The sequence below is a fragment of the Amphiura filiformis genome, chromosome 14 (genome assembly GCF_039555335.1).
Source record: "Amphiura filiformis chromosome 14, Afil_fr2py, whole genome shotgun sequence".
NCBI lineage: Eukaryota > Metazoa > Echinodermata > Ophiuroidea > Amphilepidida > Amphiuridae > Amphiura > Amphiura filiformis.
In genome coordinates this window covers 40,926,847-40,949,555 of record NC_092641.1, presented here as the reverse complement: position 1 = coordinate 40,949,555, position 22,709 = coordinate 40,926,847, and the positions used below count along the sequence as shown (strand labels likewise).

At 38.0% G+C, this 22,709-nt stretch overlaps 1 protein-coding gene across 1 annotated transcript; it reads right to left on the bottom strand.

Annotated features, from left to right (window-relative positions):
* Positions 1-13,492: 13,492 nt before the first annotated feature.
* LOC140169418 (GTPase IMAP family member 8-like) lies at positions 13,493-15,962 on the bottom strand. Its single transcript, XM_072192677.1, has 2 exons — positions 14,903-15,962; positions 13,493-14,452 (listed from the first exon to the last, which is right to left on the bottom strand). The coding sequence occupies exons 1-2, from the start codon at positions 15,960-15,962 to the stop codon at positions 13,503-13,505; spliced, it is 2,010 nt and encodes a 669-aa protein (XP_072048778.1). The 3' UTR covers positions 13,493-13,502.
* Between the last annotated feature and the right edge of the window lie 6,747 nt (positions 15,963-22,709).

Here is a 22,709-nt window from a genome sequence, read left to right as displayed (position 1 = left end):
GCACGCTAACGACTATCATATCTGTTCAACACGTATTTTCAAGTGTATGAGACCACATCTGGTTTCTTGAGAAAAATCATTTGCGGGAGATATTCATCATTTTCTAACCCAGTATCCGAAGATTTTCGTCTGATATCAAAATCGTGCATAGCAATTCACGTGTATCGATCCCGTGTATTCATTTTAGTGTCTCTGCTGCACCAAATAATTATTAGCCAGGCGATGTCGGTGTGCGGCGCGAGCTACAAACAGTGCATTCAACAATGTGATCATGGCGGCGAACATGTAATTTCTTTTTTGATAACTCTTGGAGGTGAGAAGCGTTCTGAAGGTCCTGCGCGCATCCTACGCATCATGAAGAAGCTACCGGCAATAGGACAATACAGCACACAATTTATTCTGTCGGTCCAGCTTATAGTCTTGGGTCCAAGCTTCACGTGTCTCCCGGTTTGTAATCAACGACAGAAACCGGTTGTGAAGGAGACTATCGATGTTGTAACTCCAGACTGGAGTGACAACATCGTCAATTTCGGGAAAAAACAACACTCGACCATGGAATTTAATTGTCGGTTTGACATTATATAAAACGATAAATCAAGTAAGTAACTTCCACTCTGAAAACTTAAAAACTTGTTTGATTCCACTGACTATTTGCGATCGAAATATACACAACACCAATGACAGAAATCGTCAACAAAAAATCGAACCAAGGACTTGTTTTCACTCAAATTTGAGTCGCATCATCAACCGGAAGTGACGTGGCACGGACCGACAGAATGCTCATGTATTTATAGTGCAAATATCTCGCGCCAATATCCTTCGGTTGAGAAAGACATCGATGTGCGGTACATATAAAATACGTTTATAGTGAGCAAGTTTCCGGATAATTTCTGACCGGATAGAAATTATACCGCAATGTACAGCACATCTGCTCCCACTATAAATCCGCTATATGGAACGTCACGGACGCTCCAGTAAGCATCGATTTATCCATACTCCACAAATAAGACGCAGGATCACTCAAAATGGGAAGTTTTAGACATTGCGTTGTATTGCATCTTCAAAAGTAATGATGGTATCTTTAAAGTAGCACAGCAGATTTCTGCAAAAATGAGCAGTATTTGAGAAAAGCGTCAAAATTGATTTTCCATGCCAATTTTTTTTTGGGTCCACCATAATAATTTACGCTAAATATCAAACTTGAAAAAAAATGCATATTTGTGTTCTAAAGACACAAAACTAGAACTCGAACTTTTGAATGTTTTCTTCGTTTAAAAAAATATACCTTAAAATATCATACATTTCATTACGTTTCACTACCTGAACAGATTTGATCAAAAATTGAATTCCCTCCTGAGGTTGGTATCTGTCAATGAGTTTACCACATCACCAGGCTGTCATTATAGCTTGAGGCAGTATATGGCACACATGGGTTAATAAGTTATGCTACATAAAACTGACCTTGTGTGGTATTTGGTTCCCAGGATGTGACTTTTGCCTGAACCAATTTGTGGTTAAATGTTGATCCCTCACTACAAGCGTTATTACCGTCGATTTGGTTGAAATAGGAGGTGAGACATGATCAAATCTCTCCAGGTAACAAAACGTCATGTCGGTATGTTTTTTTTTGGATACGGACCCAGCAAACACAAAACGTTTTCGACATCATTCGCAAAAGGTTATAAAAGGTTGTCAGAAAACGTTTAAATGTCGGGTTATATAAAGGGTACATTAATGGTATAAAACGTTTTCATAACATTAAATAACATTTGTTGGTAATTTACTGCACAGCAAACACAGATGTTTTACAGAAAACATTTAAATGTCGGGTTATATAAAGGGTATAAAAACGTTTTAATAACATTCCAAAAACATTTTGAAAACTTGGTACAAATCATTCTAAACAGAATGTTATTTTGGGGTTGAAAAAATATTTTGCAAAAAATGTTTGCCCAAAATATTTACAATAACGTTTTTAAAATGTTTTCACGACTTTTTAAAGAACATTTCTGTGTTTGCTGGGTGCAAATATTTTAACATAATGTTATTTAAGTGTTGACAAAATATTTGGCCAAAAATGTTTGCAAAAATAGTTTACAATGACATTTCGAAAACATTTTAAAAATATTGTTGTAGTGTGTTTTCATACAAAACGTTTTAAAACGATTTCATGACCTTTATATAACCCGACATTGTAATGTTATTAAAACGTTTTAAGCTATAAACCAAAACCCAAAATATAACTTATTTCAAACGTTTGTGTTTGCTGGGGATGCATGTGAAATTGACTCTGTTGCAATTAGTGGTGGGTCATTTCATAATTTGCCTGGGCTAGATTGGAATCAGTTAAATTTATTATGATTTAGGACAACAGAGCAATTATTTTGAATCAGTACCCTTCGAACGTATAACAAACAAACAGACAGACAAACAAACAGACACTTTCATTAAGAGCAGAGCTGAGCTGACAATGGATACGTGAGTACATAACAGGTGCTATATCTTAGATAGTCATTCAAAACGCTTCAATAACATTTGATATCGGGTATTTACATACCTTCCATTATAATGAAGTCATATCAATAATATCAATATCTTTATCGAGACATTGCCCCAGTTCGTCTTTACATGTAGTTCATGCTCTAATGCTATGTTATGGACACGTTTCGTATTTAAACACCCATTGTGTTTGGGTATGTGCCACGCAACCTTTTAGATACTGACTTTCTCTATATCTACATTTAAGTGGCTGCTTTGCAACAAATCAGTATACCATAATGGTGCTTTAAGGACACTTTTGCCACCAATCGATATACAGACTTGACATTTAATATGGAATACTTTTTTGCAAAATTCCAAGACTGGTCTGGTAGAGGTCTGCATAAACGGCACTGGTTAAATATTAATTGGTGTGTGTCGGGAGATGGTGTAAAGTAATTGTTTGACAGAAAATGTGCTTTCCAATAGTTCATAATGTAGTGAATTTAGCTTAAAATGGCGGATTTAAGGAGACTGAATTTGATTTTTTTGGGGGGGGGGGGGTAAAATTTCTGCATTTGAGCAGCATTATTCTGATATTATCAAATTAGTTGAGGTTTGAGGCGATTTTACTGAACCTAAATACTAATAAGTGTTCGTCAGAACTGAAATGCACATGTGATCTACCAGTTTTGAACGTGGGAGGAGCTTTAAAAAATATGGCTCTTAAAAGTTGTACGCACTCAGAAAGTTTGAATGGTCCCCTGGAGCCAAATGTTATAAATTTACTGTACACAAAGAAACAGTGTGAGTTCATTGGACAACCACGAATCCGCACAGTTGTTTTTGTACCGTAAGTTTATAACATTTGACCCCAGGGGGCCATTCAAACTTTCTGAGTACGTACAGCTTTTAAGAACCATATTTTAAGCCCCTCCCCTGTTCAAAAAATTGGTACATTGTAAGTATATTTCAGCTGAGATGAATGCCAGTTGCTGACGAAGTTTAAGAAATATCACCTCAAACCCCTATATATTTGTTAATAACAGAACCATGTTGCATAAAGTCCGAAATTGTGTTCCCCACAAAGCTCAAATTCAGCCTCCCTAAATCCGCCATTTTAGGCAAATTCGCTACATTATGAGCACCATAATGTAAACATATCGAAAGCACATTTCTATCAAACAATTATTTTACACCATCTCCCGACACATTCTAATTAATATTTAGCCCGTGCGGTCTATGCAGACTCCGTCCAGACCATTCTTGGAACTTTGCGAAAAAGATTCCATATTAAATGTCAAGTCTGTATGACAACTCTGATAAATGTGTTTTCAATATTAATCCATTAACATTTGGGTATTCCAGGTATTCCATGGTGTCTTCTAGATGGGGTCCCGGAATCTTCATGCACAAAATTGATACCAGTTGACATATTCAGGTCCACACCTTCTATATACTTAGAATGAGGACCAAGGCAAGTTTAATCAATATGTGGCTAAAGGTGATAAGGCATACATTAATGACTGGAATTATGAGTGAATTTAGTGGAAGCACCTGGATCTCACACCCCTAAGAAGATCATCACTCGGTCACCATAGCGCAGATCATTTGCCAAATAAAAGTACAATCATAGGCATATATCATACAATTTCGAAAGCAAAATTGAGGCAAGCCATTATGTGAAGACGGTTGATGGTAGGAATGTGGCTGTTCTCGGATTGTGTCCTGTGCGCTATTCTTAGTTTGTCAAGCTGCCATTCACGATAGAGGGGTCAGTTAATTAAAGTAACCATATTGTGGTTCAGGCATGACCTCCAGTTAGTGAAACCTATTTTAGAATTTTAAGTCCTACCTTCATAATATCAGGTTTGCTGGTGAGCCTTCACTGAAGAGTGGCTCAGGGAGCTTTCGGAAGACTTCCATTTTGTTGACATAGAAGGTTTCAAGAAAAATTGCGATGGGTACATTAAGGTATGTAGTGATCATGCTAAAGAGAGAGACAGAACGAATTTGGATACTCTTTCAAGTACCTTGTTCTACGAACTTATTGACCGCCCCTCGTACATGTAGTGCTTGACAAGCCTATATAATCTCTGAAAACTCGTGATGTCGTCAGAGAATTTTAGCATACCTCCTTCCGGGCATTGGAAATCAGCGCCATGTTAATGATGCAAAAGATTGCAAATAAGGCATTATACATAGTTACAGTAGGGATGACCAATGAACCATCAACTTGATTAGAACACTCCCATAGACATGCAGGGAGCTCAACTGTGCACTGCTTGCACATACATTTCTAAATTGATCTCATTCTTTTATTTTTCAATATTTTTCTGTAAAATTTGAAGAAGTTACTGCCAATTATATTTTGTAACTATCTTGCAAATTACAGCAACATAACTTATTTTGTTTTTCTGTAAGTGCGAGTCAAAATTGGTCCATCGCCACAGTGCGCTTAATTGCCAGTGGCTGAGTTTAGCACTGCTCAAGAATGGCACAAAATATTCAAATCAGTAAGATCAGGTGAAAAACGTAGCCTACTGAGCTGTAATTTGGCAGAGTTGCCAGTAATACCTCTATCATACCCTCTGTAAAAGGTTAAAAATTGAACAAGTAGATCTCGAGTTACAAATTAAATCACCAGCTTCCCTTTGGAATTTTTATATTCCTTTCAAATCATGTTAAGAAGACACCTTTCTGAACATAAATGTGAAGTTTCGTGCTCATTCGATGTATTGTTCACCTGATCTTAACCCTAAACGTTTTCTTATATTTAGGCCTATAACATCTACAACTTGCTGCTGGCTATACCTTGTTTAGGACTTTCAAAAGAAGTACCTGAATGTGCAACCATAACTGTTTCAAAATAGCCCGCGATAGTCATGCAGGTAACTCCGAGGTCAAGCATTGAATTGGTTTGAACAAAGATACTCATAATGTATTGAGTGCTACTTTGGTTTGAATGAGGAATACTACAGGAATACACATGAGCATGATGAGGATAATCTCTATTGTTGTGAATGAGTCAATGACCTTCAAAACTTAAGATTTTGTTTACATACACCTACTAATTGGTCATATTAAACCCAATAACATTGAAATTCTTGGTTGTGAAAAGAAAGTTCACCTACTTAGTGCAATTTTGATTTTGTGCCATATCGGCTATCTTGGATGATTTTTGGCAAATGTCCTCTAAATGCATGATTTCAATGCCTTGGTTTGAAAAAATAAGTTATGCCAGTGACTAGTTAAGTGCCATTTCATAAGAAACCCCTTTCATACTTTCACAATATGCTTGTTTCATGTTTGCAAATATGTTAAAATAAAGAAATATATAAAGGTAAATATATGCTTATGCCAATTTTGCTCCCAACTGCTATTTTTGGACCTTGTCATTTTATTTCGTTCCAATGACCGGTCAGAATGGGAAACTTTGATAATTCATAATTCGAAAAGTTTTTGACCGATTTTGACCATTTAACCACCAAAATACTTCTGTTGATTAGTTCTACTCAGAAAACAATCTTTTGTAGCAATAGGGTCAACATGAAATTTTGATGGTTATCCCTAGTTACAGGGCATTTCGTGTGGCAGCTCTCTCAGATTTCAAAATGGCCGCCACTAACAACATAATCAGCATATTTCGGACTACAGTGTTTATCTTTAATTTAGAATTTAATACTTGAGGTAAAATTATCTAACTTTGAGATCATTGTATCGCATTTCGTCAGAGAGTTTTAGCATACCTCCTTCCGGGCATTGAAAATCAGCGCTTACCCATGTTAATGATACAAAATATTGCAAATAAAGCATTATACATAGTTACAGGACATTTCATGTGGCAGGTCTCTCAGATTTCAAAATGGCCGACACTAACAACATAATCAACATAATTATTTCGGACTACAGTGTTTATCTTAAATTTAGAGTTATCCTCAACATGAATGCAAGTGTCTAGGAAGGGAAGTTTACCCTCGTGTTCAGGTTCGTTAGTGAATTTAATGTTCTTGTTGAGACTATTGATGAGCGCTGTAAAACCATCAATGTCGTACTCATGGATGAGGACGAACGTATCATCGACATAACGAAACCATTTCGTCGGGTGGCGAGGGGCCGTAGCAAGTGCTTAAGTTGGTCTCGAAACGCTTCATATACAGATTGGCTTCAATGGGGAGACCGCGGAACCCATCGCCGCACCATGGGTTTGGTATGTGTTTTGGTCATTGAGCAAAAACTCCGTCTTATCTTTAGAGTCACTGGTATTACCGGAGGATTGTAAACACTACGCTGAATGAAGACGCCGTGATGGTGTCGCAAGCTAAGTCGCTGCTAACCATGCTAACCAAGACTCTAAAAATGTAACTTTTCAAACAAATATTAAGAATGGCAGAGTCCAATATCAGTATCCTTGCTGCTACATGGATAATGTTTTAGAAAGTATGCACAGCCAAAAGAAATTGAAACTATTAAAAACCTTTTTTATTGAGCGTCTACAAATACAAGTTTAAAAGACGACAAAACAACCTATTTTAATTTAAATTAGAAGCATTTGACTTCAACACTACTTAAAATTTAATCGCTTACCGGGAGCGCTTTCATAGTACCAACTGCGTCCTCAGCCGGATGTTATGGCTCTGATGATTTATGACTTGTTGACAACCTTGGATGACGTCACACTAGAAGATGACGTCAAAGGTATTTTCCTCGTCCCCCTGGTGGTGTTGGGTATGAGTAGGTTGTCCCAAACTGGATCTAAGTCCAGTCCAGTGTCTCTGTTCAAGTTCGGTTCTTTTTCCTGATGTGAATGGCTTCTAGGACCCTTCTGGAAAATTCTGTAGGTTCTTTTTTCCAGCCTATTTACGTTTTCCCAGTTTATTTGATGGGTGTTTTTACTCCTGGAGATATGTACAGCAGATTTGGAACCGGCATTTTAATTTTAATTTGAACTTTGTTTACATTTGCATTTTTAAAGACTATATCATGAGGGATGTGAATCCCTTCTCATGCAATCCTGTGACTGGATCATAAAAGGTCAGTGGTCAGAACGCTGATGGACAGAGTGCAAAATTAGTCACCACGGAAGAGGACAAACAACAGGAATCCATGTTAAATCGGCACTCAAGCTGATTTTATAAATTACACCACATTTGTTAGAGTTTGGGGTCTTGTCCTTCGTATGTACTAGAAAGGATCTGATGGTATTGACCGGTTTGTGGTAAGCATTTGACCCCGTGGTCACGGAAAATGTAGGATAACTTTTCAGAAAGTCCCTTGATGTATTGCAAGGGACGTTGATTAAAAAACTTGCTGAAAAACATTATAATATTGTTTTTTATTGTATTTGTAATGTTTTTGAGTTATGAGGCAAAATCGAAATTTTACTCAGTATCATACAGCAAAGAGCCATAATTTCGAAACGTGTGTAACTTAGCATAGGAGGTGTTTTCAGTGACCACTCCCTAAATAACCCAACATCTTTATCAATAATGTTATTATCATTCAAAAGGATAGTATCTACTCCTAAATCGTTTGCAATATGAAGCTCGTACAACATTCTGTTTTTGAGTTATGGACAAAAAATGACATTTAGATGAAATATTTTGCATACGGTTGAGACAATCATCGAATAAAGTCTTGGAACGCTTGTGTGTAAATAACGGACAACTGTCACCCTCTCTCCCCCGCACACCGGCACCGCCTGGCTAATAATTATTTGGTGGAGCAGAGACACTAAAATGAATACACGGGATCGATACACGTGAATTGCTATGCACGATTTTGATATCAGACGAAAATCTTCCGATACTGGGTTAGAAATTGATGAATATCTCCCGCAAATGAATTTTTCTCAAGAAACCAGATGTGGTCTCATACACTTGAAAATACGTGTTGAACAGATATGATAGTCGCTAGAATGCGCTTTGAAAATTGGCCGTGCGCTTTGAACTCAAAATTTGACCATTTTATATTGCGTTGGTCCTACAGCGTGCAGCGTGTAGTACAGCTGCACTCACTATAGGCAGTATAAAAGTCGATAACCATTGACCTCAATGGGGTATACAAGCTTATTCACGCACAACCAAGATCAGTTACCCGGCTATTGTGAGTAGCCTTAGTTATGTCCCTCGATTAATTATTAGTTTTAAAGAGCTTTAAAGGTTTGAACCAAATGGCTAATCGTGGCTGTGGATTCATCCTACCATGGCGATTCCTGCCATGAAGATATAGGGTCGATGACACTGTGCCCCGTGCAATGTTGTGAAATGCCAATGTCTTCAACGGTTTTGAATGTATTCCAACATTGATTGACGGGGAGAGGAGAAGGGTAAATCATTGTTTTAGATAACATGTTTGTTCCAAAGCATAATATACGTCATTTCCAAGATCATAAGAAATTCTGCACGGAATTTCGACAGAGTGTGGCAAGCGTTCCAAGTATTTTTTCCATGATTGTGGGTTAAAATTAATCGTCAGAGACTCCTATATCTGCTTAACCCGGCTGGCATTTATGAAAAGTGACACGAACTGAGATATTCTGGTTGAAAATGCATCAATTATCTCACAAACAACAAACCAATCAAACCCACAATTTACTATTATTTACGTAATCTATTTCTTACCAAATCTTCGCCATTCCGTCCGCAAATATATATAAAACTAATCTTACAGGCGAACTGGGAGTATAGCAAACTCCATTTTCAAAGTTAATATATAGTGAGGATGTTACGTAGTCTATGGCAAGTATATTGCACAATAAAACAGAAAAACCTGGTTTTTCGTCGCAAAAAACCTGGTTTTTCGCAGATAAACGTGGTTTTTCACTGATAAACCTGGTTTTTCAATCGAAAAACCAGGTTTTTCGAACTCGATTGTCATAGTTTTTTTGAAAATCCGGTTTCTCGGTCGATTGAAAAACCAGGTTTATCAAAAAAAAACTATGACAATCAAATTGAAAAACCAAGTTTATCAGCGAAAAACCAGGTTTCTCGGTCTATAAACCTGGTTTATCAAAAACTATGACAATCCAATTCGAAAACCTCGTTTTTCGATTAAAAACCAGGTTTATCAAATCGAAAAACCAAGTTTATCGATTCGATTGTCATAGTTTTTGATAAACCTGGTTTATCAGCCGAAAGACCAAGTTTATCAAAAAACTTTTTGATTGAAAAACCAGGTTTTTCGATTGAAAAACCAGGTTTATCGACGTAAAAGCAGGTTTTTTCTGTTCTATTGTGCAATATACTTGCCACAGTAGTCTATCATGTGGCCGAATCTTTCAATCCATGTTGATACACACGGAGAAATTGATAGAGAGATGGTTACTCTAAAGATCTACAATTGAATCCTAGCTCGCGTGTACCTCATGAGCTACGGAAACAAAAGGTCTTTGTGACATTTTAGCTGGACTAACCAAAAAGACACGGGTGAGTGATTTCTAACTTGGGGTGAATAACACTATAATTTGGATTAAATAATTATTGAAAAAAAGAAGGACGCGGGATATAAAATATATCGCCACAACTAACGCCCTAAAAGTTTTGTCGCCTGACAAAAGTAAATTCCTGAACACCAAATTTGCTATACTTTCCAATTCATAATTGATTTTCGTTTATGTTTATACAATCATTATTTGACTGTTTCTGATAACTGTTCAGGACATTTTTTTTTATATAATTCAATGATTATCAAGCACACTTTGTTAAAAGTAAATCCATTAAATATGTATCCTCCTATCCTCGTCAGCGTCGTTGTGTGATGAATTCATTATGCAAAGATAACATAAAGTTCGTTTTTAAAAGTTATGAAAATGTTTAAACAATGTGAAATCCAATTCGTTTATCTAAAACTCGAAGTTGTTGACTCGACGAATTTACTATTCTTTTCGTAGTCTTCTTGTTTTACTCCTGATTTCAACGAAATTGAAGAATGAAGAGTCGTTGTCGTCAAGCAGATTTTGTCAACAAGTTAAAACTCGTTCCAGATCAGTGATCCCCCAAGAAAACACCATTGACCCCACCCCACAAGTGCTAATGTTATTTGTCGAAAGTCAGTGATTACCAAACATTAACACTCGGCGTGCCCAGAAATTGAATCAAATACTGGAACTTACGTTTCGTTGATACGACGTTTCGTCCGAAACCATCGGACATTATCATGTAACTGATTAGGTCGATTGGTCAAGTGGACGAGGATAACCAATCGACCTAGTCGGTCACCTGATGTTGTCCGATGGTTTCGGACGAAACGTCGTGTCAACGAAAAGTAAGTCAGTGGCGTAGCTTTGGTTCAGGGTACCCGGGGAAAAAGTTAGATCGGGTGCCCCTGACCAAGGGTGTGCCTGGTGCAAAGCAAATCAATTTTGGTATTGAAAGCCATACATACCTACCAATCAAAGTGATGTAACTAGGCGTAACTAGCCAAAATACCCCCTCTTCCTAAAACAATTGCACGCGGGTGCACGAAAATTTGCATAATCAAGTTGAATTTTGTTTTTCAAATGACAATTTATGTTGTAATGCGCGCGAAGCGCCTGAAAATTTTGTGTTGAAGGGAACACAGGATGTGGCACCCAAATGAAGAGTAATTCTATGCATAGTGGATAAAGGTTTCCCAATCCTACCTATAACAATTAATGTATTATCGTGTCGAAATGGTATCCAGGCCTGGGTGCCCCCTAAGCCCGGGTGCCCGTGGCGCGGCCCCCGGAGTGCATAGGAGTTACGCCACTGACGTAATTTCCCGTATGTGATTCAATTGCTGTACTTTGATTTATCAACTGGATAAAATAAGCAAATGTTCAGCGTAATAGTCGTTTTAATACAATGGATATCGTAGGCCATTAAATTTCTCACTATTGCGTATAAAATCGTCTTCAAAACTTTAATTTCTTCTTCGCTTAAATTGTGTCCTTGTTTCGAAATATAATTCACTTATCTTCTTTATCAGTATCTGTGGAACTCCTGATTCCGAATTGACCCGAAAATTACAAATTCAAGACCTAATTTTCAGGTAATTTCGGTTTCACGGAAAAAGTCAAGACTAAATTTATTTACATTACACAAACATCCCTTACATACTCTCACGTTCTTAGGCAAAATTCTTCTCCGGGATTATAATTACATCGAGATGAGATTTGTTTTCTTTGGAGGATTTTCTCACACTGATTTGCATGTTTCCTTCAATACCGCAATACATTATAACACGCGAAATATATATATGTACAAGAAACCTACTTGAATTGAGACAAAAATAAAGTGATGGTTGCATCAACATTACAAATCTACATTTTATCATTCTTAAATATTTCATTGCCTAGTTATTACTATTAGCTACAAACAATTTGTTTCAATAAGGCGACGAAAAAAAGAAACCCTGTTCTACGGGTGGACGGCATTTCAAGTAGGGTCGGTCGGTCGGCCTTTTTTTTGGAAATGACCCCCCAAAAAATCACCAAACTCTGTAAATAATTGGCAATTTGAGAAAATACAAAAACGAAATTTGTTCCTGAAATTATCGGAATTTGAGTCGGCATTCATTAATTTGTACAGGAATTTTTTCCCCAATTTGGTCAAATTCTGGGTCGGTTTTCATTTTTCGTCGCCTAATGAACATATCCACAACATACATGTACGCGCCAACCAATTATACCTCCGGGTTCATTGTAATTACCATGATAATCAAAATACACTATTCTGTGATAACACCATTCTAATTCCATAAAATTACTGGCTAGTGTACTGCTACCAGAATTTTCTAATCTTGTGACATTATAAACTTTTAATTTACAATGATTCAAAATCAATTAAACATACGACATACTTCCTGTATCTATCACCTGCCAAATATATTTGTTTTCATTTTGACATCCTTTGACTTTTTATATTGGTTATTCACAAATTTGTTGATGCACAATAAATCTATAGTATTCTTCTTTCTTATGAGCATTACAAATTATGCCTAATTTTACATTTTCGTTTTTATACAGCCTTTGATCGAGTTGCTTATAACTGATCTAACGATACTGCTTCCATAGTCTGACCTTTACAGTTTAACATTTATTTTGACAGGGTTGGTCTTGAGAGACTCAAGAGCATCTGCGTTCAAGTTTGTTTCTATTTCCCCAGTGTTTCTTGATTTTGGAAAATCCCGCCACTTTATTCAAGATATTCAAGACGCTCATTTCTATAGCGTCCTTTGATAACACGCTCAATTACGTATTCATGAGTTTTATCCTGAAGTGGTGGCAGACCTGGGATGATTGGAACCTTTGGTTTCTCTGTGTGGCCAAAAGAGGAACTTTAGAGTGCTCAGAAGAATCGTCCGGACTAAGTCCAGGAATGGGATCTCTTTGATGGGATCATATGTGACCGTACAACACGAATGAGCCGTGAAGTCTGCCCGGTCAATTTTGTTTTATTTGGTGTTTAGAAAAGATATATCATAAGCTTTAAAATGGTATGCCTATATCATTTGACTTCAAACGATATCCAGAAGCGGAGTTATGGTTTGTTGAACTTTGCTCCCTCAACAAAATGGTCCATTTTTCTACATTTGTCTCTTTTTCCACATTGCTGGTAATAAATATCAAACAAAACGTGGCTGACCAGGGTGCTCAAACAATAGCACAAATCTGATTGTTAATTTAAACAAAACTATCGAAATATTCAATTCTAGAACATTTTATAACACGCTAAATATTTCGACATTGGATGAATGACCTTGACCTCAGTACCCCACTATGGAGTTTTATGCCGGTCACTTCATTCAATCACTTTTGCTAAAACATCAATTAATGAAGAAGTGAAGCTCAGGCGAACTGGCATTAAAATTAAATTACACACAATCGTCTTTATTCACTCTAACACATCAACAGCATACGAAAATGCAGAATGCAGTACCGTACTGCACCGCGCGTTCCATGTACATGATGTATATAGTTTAGTATGTAAAAGTACGGCACGTTATGATATAAATTGTATAACCACGCAAAAAAACATCCAAATGTCTCAAAAATACTGTTGCTACTTTTTTTTATTTATTGTCTCCTCTGCGTCGTCCCAAAATGTATGCTTTAGTCCTAAAATTGCTTTATATGCAACATAGGTAACACCAGAAACACCAATCGCACCACCCACTACCAGTGATCCGCAAGCAGCACCTGCTAGGACTCCTGCTGCCACAGCTTCTGCTTCTACAACTGCTCCTAAGGCTCCTATCGCGGCGGGTGCAGCTATTCCCCCGGCTGACAAAGTAAGTAATGTGCTTGCGAGACTCTTTCTGGACTGGTCGCGGTCACCCGTCTTTTGATCCAAAGGCTTCATGATTTTTTCTTCAACTTTTTTGAAGTCTGCATTGGTGTAGTAGGAATTGCTTAAGATGATACTCATGAACATCTTGATAAGTTCAGAGACCTGTTGCCTATGCTCCTGACTTGTATATTTTAATCTGTTGTTGATGCCAAAGTATCTATTTCCACACTTCTTGAAAATATCTCTTATCTCCTTGTCATTCTCGAGAAGTTTTTCGACATATGTATGAATTGAAGTTGTTGTATCAGAGCGACTATTGTGTAATTGGTCAATATGGGTAAAGACAAACATCATGTGCTTGGTGCTGTTTTCTCCAAAGATTTTGCGGAACGTTTCAACTGTATCCTTGACCTCTTTGGTAACCCTTGCACCCGCAGAGAGGACTATAACAATTACATGAGGTCCTGGGCACAGCTGTCCAATAAAGTCCGTGATGTGTGTTAAAACCAGCTTTTGGTTTTGACTGGCGCTGTGAAGACCCGGGGTGTCTGTTACGCTCAAACAAACATCGGGATTGTCGTCGAGATCGATTCGTTCTGTTTGGCAAAAATGTGTACCTGCCTGAGGATCCACTTTTTCCTCGAAAATGTCTTTACTCAGAATTCCATTGCCAGTAGCACTTTTTCCAACGCCTGTCACCCCTAGAAGTACAATGCGAATTTCTGAAAGCAATCAAGGAAACAATAATTGAAAATATCTTTAAAATTAATAGCCTCTTGAATTATCCACAGTTTCAGCGATAAAAATGATTATCCAAAAGTGGGTTCTTCATCATCAGGTTGAACACAATTTGTCATGTTCTCTATTTCATATACTGCAGTGACGAAACTTAGATTACTATAAAGCGGCCCTATATAACATGTTAAGTATCCCGTGTTAGGCATCAAGTGAGGGCAATGGCAAAAACAGTTTTACACTGAATGCATCGCTGTAGTCACCCCTATGGCTTGGTTTATTATTGAAGGACGGTTTATAGTTATCGGTGGCTCGTTATAAACAAATCACATTAGGTGATCGTATTTATATTGACGCAGCATAAATTTTGTTTAACACATCATCTAATGCAGTATTTTTGTACCACTGAAACAAGTTGATGACTACTAAAAGTAAACTGCCTCCAAACATCTTAAGTTCTGGTCTGACGCCAAATGTAAACGCTGAAAGTAGACCGTATGATCCGCCACAAATTGTTGCCACAAATGCATCCTTGAAATTAAATGCCATACGTCCTTTATCTTGATATATCTTCCTCGCTCCTGCCAGAGCTATGATTCCTAGGACTGGTGGGACCGATCTGATAACATTCCAACGATCGATGATACAACGACAGATCCCAAAGGCCGTTAAAAGTGCCCCAAGATACAGGCAACTCATTGATATGATGCGGCTCGCCTTGCGTGTATTTGATTCCAATCCCAGTATCTGAGGCAGCCTAATGCGAGAGGTTTCGCGTGATCCAGTTTTTCTGTCTAATGTGACCATTGCAGACTCGATCTGATCACGGAAAGGTAGTGTGTATCTCTCCCGACCTGTTTCTATCATCAAGTCGTCAATCATGGTTAACAGAGTGTTCAGTTGATCTACAGCTTCTTTCTTTTTCTGTGTTGATATGTTGAAATCAATAGAATTATTGAAACCAATATAGCGACTGCAAACTTTGAACAGCTGATTCATGAAAAGGCTTTTGCTTCTGATCTCACTGACATGCTCACTAAGAGGAATGAGCTCTTCACTTTGCGAGGATACTTTCAATGCGTCAGGCGAGGTAAAGACGATGATCATGTGATTGGTGCATGATTCACCAAACATCTTCCGAAACAATTTGATTTTACTTTCAACTTCCTCAGAGAGACGACTTCTTGCTGTAATAACCAGAAGAATAATATGAGGACCTGGACTAAGTTGAGCTAGGAAATGGATACCATCTTCTTTCGTTGTGACTAGCCATGATTCGGAAATGTCAGGCGTATCAGTGATCGTAATTTGTTGCCTTGTTTCCAGTGGTTGTCCAGAATACGTCACTGGATAGGTCGTCGAACTAAGAGCAAAACTCGATTCATGAAATCGATTTTGAAGAAAGATGCTATTGCCAGTTGCACTCTTCCCTGCACCAGCATTTCCAACAAGGAGGATGTGAATTTCTGCAGGATCAGAATTGAAAACGAGTGCCATAATATTAGTCACCTTTGTCCGAAGATTATGTAGAAGAAGACGGTGTTTGATTGGGTACATTTCTAATGGTGTAAAATAATTAAAACTCTCAATTAAAACAAAACTGGTATACTCATAACCTGAGAAAAATAAACACAGGAATAAGAATCGAGCCCATGTTCGATTGTATAAACAACAGCTCAACCACATTGAGCCAGGGATTGGTTTGCATACGATATCTTAGTTTAAGGGCTCTGGCATAAACGACAGTAGTTTTTGTGGGACATGAGAGCACATCAGACATATCGAATTGAATTCTGAATTCGTGTTCAGAATGCAATTCGATATGTCTGATGTGCTCTCATGTCCCACAAAAAATACTGTCCAATCGTTCATATCCCACCTCTTAATACGTACATCGCGAACCGGGCCCTGGTCTGCCGCAGCAATTTATCGATTTCACCTGTGACAGCGCTACGATCGGATTGGAATTAGCAATCTCCGAATCAGGTAATATGCCCAATATTGTGTTTCAATACTAACCAGAATAAATCCAAAGTTGTAACCAGCTAAAATCAAAAGCATTTTGATCAATCTAGCATCAAAAGACGTCTAAGATCATATAGTATAACCATGGACGTTATCGTAGTCGTCTTTTGATGCTGCTTGTCATCCATAATTTAGTACATAGACAAAAAGGCATAGGCAATAAAGTCTTCTAGTTTTTAAGTTTCGTAGTTCCTCTCATTGGCATAACATGAAAACTTGATTAATCTATAGACAGGTAGCAACTCCAAAAATTAAACTGAGTGCTGAATATTATGGTTAAAAGCTGGACATATGATTAGATACATTGTTAGACGAATCCAATTTCACGCATTCCTACACCTCAATGGCAGCCATAGCTGGGTCACCGTCAGCTCCATCTCACCTAAAATGTGAAATGATGCGGCCTTGGCGGGTATTTTGGATTTTGGACGCAGGTATTTTTGCATTCCTATACACCTTGAAAATGTATACAAGTCTTTTACCAGCTTTTAACCACATGTTTGGCAGATTTCTATACACTCAGAACGGTGGTCAAACGATATCTATTGTTGCGCAAGGCTCATTCAGTCATTAAATGAGGCAATACAAACGATCGAATTTGGTGTTGAAATTTGTGAAGCAACATTTTGAGATGTATTTGATTTTTTTCAAACCCTGGTGTTAAACTTTCTAAAGCACATCATATTGAGCTATATGTCATAGCTTTGACAGAACTTCGGTTTTGGTTGCACCATTTTTTAATTTCGACTACCAATTTGGTCAAAATCAACTCGCGAATGCACCAATGGATAGATGATATTAAGTATCGATTATTTCTGCCCGATATATTAGAAATGAAGTTCTGGTTGAACATTTTAGCAGTCGGGGGTGAAAAAAAGTGAAATCAAAAAGGAAATTCTGACCAAACTATAATTTATAGACCCACGCGATGTGCCTTACAGAGGGTGGGAAATATCATTCTTCAGCAAACTAAGCGCAGAAGTAAATTCTGCTTTCAACACATTTTACAGATTTGTAATACAATAGCCCATTTTAGAAAGAGGTATTAACATCGATGGAGAATGGTTAACCGACCTGAGGTTTGCAGATGATGTAGGCCTTACATCACCATCAGTCAAAGACTTGGAAGTTCAGCTAAATAGTTTGAACACTGAGAGCAGGCAAATTGGACTAAAAATACACAAACGGAAAACGAAATACATGACCAACTTTGACACTAGAGAGTCCATTGGAATTGACAATGAACCGATTGAGAAAGTAGACATTTACAAGTATCTGAGCAAGACAGTCAAAATGGAGGACGACACAAGAGAGGAACTGTTACTGAGAATCAAGGCTGGCTGGTGTTGTTTTGGCAGATACAAAGACATCCATTGTGATAAAAAGCTACCAATGACATTGAGGAGGCGTATGTATGATCAATGGGTGTTACCATCCATGACTTACGGTGCTGAAGCCTGGTCGACAACTAAAGATCTAGAACAAAAACTCATCACGTCACAGCAAGCCATGGAGAGACGCATGTTAAACATAACTTTACGTGACAAAATCAGAAACAGTGACATAAGAAGTAAAACTGGAGTCAAAGACATCATGAAAAGGTGATGGACAAAAAGAGTCACCGAGTGGCAACCAAGAACAGGAAAGCGTAGAAGAGGAAGGCAAAGACGAAGATGGTGAGACGACCTAACAGCATAGTAGAGGCATCACTTGGGCAAGGGATGCGCAAGATGAGACAGAAATGGAAGATTCTTGAAGAGGGTTTCATACTACAGAGGATGAAACAGCCTAGGTGAGGTGAGGTGAGGTGAGCCCGTTTTTGAATAATGGCCATTATTTAAGGAGGTTTAGTTACTTCTTTTGAGATGTTTATTATAATAGCATTATAATTTCAATAATAAGTAACGTTAGACAAAATAGTCCAGCAGTAAGGTGGTCGCTGTTTATTTGTTTGTTTAACCGGTCGGTCTGGGTGGACACACGCTTTTGGTTCTGATTGGACCAGTCTCAATCAAAATGCTTAAGTCAAGCCTTAAAAGCTTATAATTATAAGCATGATGGCCTATATGAAGAGAAACAAAAGAAACAGGATTGAGGAAAAAGAACAAGGAAAGGAAAGATAACTCTCAATAAATCAATTGTACAATTTTGCTCTCAGCCCTTGGGTGGAGAAATAAGAATTTAAGAATTCTTATTCCATGCCCCGATAAAATGGTTTGCTGCACGCCGGAATCCCGGCCGGGTTGTAAACTCGGCAGGGAAATGTATTATTATTATTTTTTGTTTCTCCATTAATGCAATTTGACTGAATGTCCTTCAGTTCGTTCTGTCGTTCGTTTGTAACAAACACTTAATTAAAAACACCTCAAAACTGTGAGATGTCGCGGTAGAATTCAAGATTCGTTGCTAAGGAATTCAGAAAGGCTTTGAATTTTGCGCTTGCTCTACACAATAGCTGTGGACGCATTGATTTGCTCGCGTATTTACGCGATGACCGCAGTGTATATGCGTCCTATAATAAAATTTCAATTTAGTAATAAATAGATAAATAAATAAAGAAATAAATAAATAAATATATAAAAAAATAAAGAAAGAAAGAAAGAAAGAAAGAAAGAAAGAAAGAAAGAAAGAAAGAAAGAAAGAAAGAAAGAAAGAAAGAAAGAAAGAAAGAAAGAAAGAAAGAAAGAAAGAAAGAAAGAAAGAAAGAAAGAAAGAAAGAAAGAAAGAAAGAAAGAAAGAAAGAAAGAAAGAAAGAAAGAAAGAAAGAAAGAAAGAAAGAAAGAAAGAAAGAAAGAAAGAAAGAAAAAAAAGCGAACGGTAGCGTAAACGAGAAAAAAGAATTGCATAAAAGAAAGATTGATAGATTGATCGGAATGTTCCATGCCTGTGCTCACTAAGCGTACTTGAATTATGCTGACTGGAGTACATCGTTCAGATCTGGCGATATCGCTCATCTTGCGAAATCTCTTTTGTATACACTCGCGCTATTTGCGCTACTTTTGAGTTCGCTATCGCACCCCTTACTTATTGCTGACCCACATGGGCAACATGCTTATCTTTCGCGGTGTGGCTGTACCTATTATTGTGTTTACTATGAACACATATCAGGATGGATTACGCAGAACACAAAGATCTAATATTCTTATTAGATAACACTGGTTTATTTACTACTGGAGGTCGCCATCTTGTGCTACTCTCATATTATGGGCGCACATCACTATATGATTATTATGATATCAATACACCTTCCCTCCTTTAAAAGATAGGAAGTTACTAAATAACTTGACATCTGAAATTCTAATATCTCAAAAGTCCAATGTGACATAAATTATCCAATTCAGGAAAAATGCTTATCGAGCACAACCAAGCATTTCGGTTGATTAAGTTAACATGTCACAACATGTGAAAACTTTTAAATTATTGAAAACTTACAACTTCAATTAACTCACAAAATTTTGAAATGATACCAAATTTGACTGAATAAAGTGATTTAGAAAAACAATCAGTTCTTGTCTTCACTTTTGTATAATTAAAGTGTGATTATATATCAGACATGTGTACCATAACTTTGAAACAAGTTTTAAAGTTCTTCAGTTCAGAGTTCACAGACTCGTGGTACACAAAATTAATGTTCAAGAGTTCTATGTGCAATCATACACATCACTGCTGTACTTCGGATTAGGCTTCCGGACTCTTGTACTTCTGCGGATCTCAGGTGGATGGTTCACATCTGGTTGCGCAGCTGGTTGGTTGTTGTTCCCTCTGGTACTGGTTGTGCAGGTGCTTGCGGATCAACTACTGGTTGGTCGTCTGCGTCGTACCATTCATCTTCCTCCTCTGGCTCAGTTGTTGCCAACAGATGACGTCTGTTTCTTCTGAGGACTTCACCGGATTCAGTTCTCACCTTGTAGGAACGGTTTGGGAGAACTTCCACAACTACTCCTTTGAGTGACCATTGTGGTTTGTTCATGGTTGGTTTCTCCATGTTTTGTAGTCTAACTGTAGCTCCTTTTTTCAATGTTTCAAAAGGCACAGCTTTTGCTTTTTTTTTCATAGTTAGTCTTTTGTCTCTTTTTCAGCTCTTTTTTCTTTTCAACCACATTAGAGCTGGGCGACTGGTTCTCAAGTAACTTTTTAGCTACTGGAAGATTTGATCTGATACGTCTGTTGAACAGTAACTCTGCTGGGGATTTACCATGTTCCAGAGGTGTACTTCTGTATACTTGAAGAGCTTGATAAATATCTTCACGAGTACTAGTTACTTTCATTATCATGTTTTTCATTATCTTCACAGCATTTTCTGCTTGTCCATTAGACGATGGAAAGTGAGGACTTGATGTAGTGTGATCGAAGTCCCACTCCTTTGCAAACTCTCTAAATTCTTGACTTGAGAATTGAGGACCATTGAATAATGACCCGGAATATCATTATAAACTGGGTCAGCATAAGCAAATTAATCCCAAATTCATTTAGAAAATTTGGAAATGTCTATTAGCAAAGACAAATACTAAGCATACCATCGAGTTTAGCAACTAGTTAACAACGATATTTTAACCCATCATGTTAGTCATGTTGGTAAATTCACTTCCGAAAGCATGCACACCTCATGTGTGACTAGCGCGTGTGACAAACGGTAAAACACAGTGGCGCAGCACGGGGGGAGGGAGGGGGCTGGTGGGGCACGTGCCCACACCCCAATCGATTGCAAAATTTAGGAAATCCCATAGGAAAATGCAAAAAACGGCTTATGCATGCACCCCCGGGGGGGGCACTCACATTTCCCAGCTATACGGGTATGTGCCGCGGCGACGACCCCCTTTTTCAGAGCCGCTAGCCGTTCCTTAGACCCTCTGAATTCATTGATTGCCCGCTCTGAAGCCCCGAAATTTTCTAGCCGTTCCACAGACCCTCAGATCATCGATTTCCGCTCTCATTGGCATCTTGACAGGCGTGTGTTCTGTCCTACTATTTCAAGCCCAAAAGCTACTTTTTTGCGAGCCCAAAAACTTCAAAGGAATTTTCCATAAATTTCTTCCCCATTGAAACACATTGTATTAGGAATAAGGTGAACTTTGGGCGGAATTTTGGGCTCCTTTAGTAGTGGCAACACTGGTTTGTTGTTATAAACAGCACTGCACTGCTGAGTGCCGATGCCTTCAGCTGATGAACATTTTGCTAGAAATAAATGATTTTGAGATCTCTTTTGGGAATAAAATTGCCAAATATGAGGAAAAGTACCTCAAATAATTGTGTGCACATCTTTGCAGCTGGCCATAACAGTGAATTAAAAGGTAATTTACGATCTACTGGTCTAGTGGAATGGTGTCAAATTCTGCACACTTCACACAATCATCTCATGCAGTTCAATGTAGTCAAAATGTTTTTCTTTTCGGCACCGAAAAAAATATTCTTGTGAGTTTGTTTTTATGGAGGGCTTTTATGTAATACTGCTAGCTGCTGCTATAATTATCAGTAGGCTAATAGCATAGATTGTAGGTCTGCAGGGTCTAGTAGGCCTAATTTTGATTCGAATGCTGTTTTGCTTTGCTGAGATTTTCATCGTAATGAGGCTTCTGATTTAATAATTTAATGCACAATTCAAAGTGAAATCGATTCCTTCAAAAATCTGTGGCAAAAACGCAACAAAATTAAACCCTGGTTTGGCCTGCATGGTTTAGTTGCCGAGATTTTTCAGATTTTGGCAGCTGATCAGTTCCCAAGACCCCCCCTTTTGGCCGGTCAAACAGTTCCCAAGACCCCACTTTTGACCGGCCGATCAGTTCCCTAGACCCCCTTTTGACCTGCCGATCAGTTCCTTAGACCTCAAGTTCGAAACTGGCGGTGGCACACCCCTACCAAAAAAAAACTTGAGTGCCCCCCCCGGCATGCACCCCCATCAGATGACACGCTACGCTACTGGCAAAACACAAGTCAACCACGGTGCGAGCGCGGAAACCTTGTTTGTAGCTAAAAATTCCGTTTAGCTATAAACCGAAGAATGCCAAAAACGTTTTACGTCAAAAAAGAGCGTACTTTAAAGTCCGAAAATACCGCAAATTATCAATCGAAAAAATAACCGGGAAAAAGAAACCAAGGGTCCCGTGGAACCTCCTTTATGCAGTTAAGCATTTCGATTTAGAATGTATATTATTAATTATTATCTTGATAATTATTGCACTGCAACAGGCCTTAAAATATCTCACAAAAATAATCACTAAG

Coding starts and splice junctions, on each gene's coding strand:
- LOC140169418 (XM_072192677.1), bottom strand. CDS start 15,962: ATGGCACTCGTTTTCAATTCTGATCCTGCAGAAATTCACATCCTCCTT. Junction 14,453..14,902: donor ACTTAAGATGTTTGGAGGCA/GTTTACTTTTAG, acceptor GATTGCTTTCAG/AAATTCGCATTGTACTTCTA.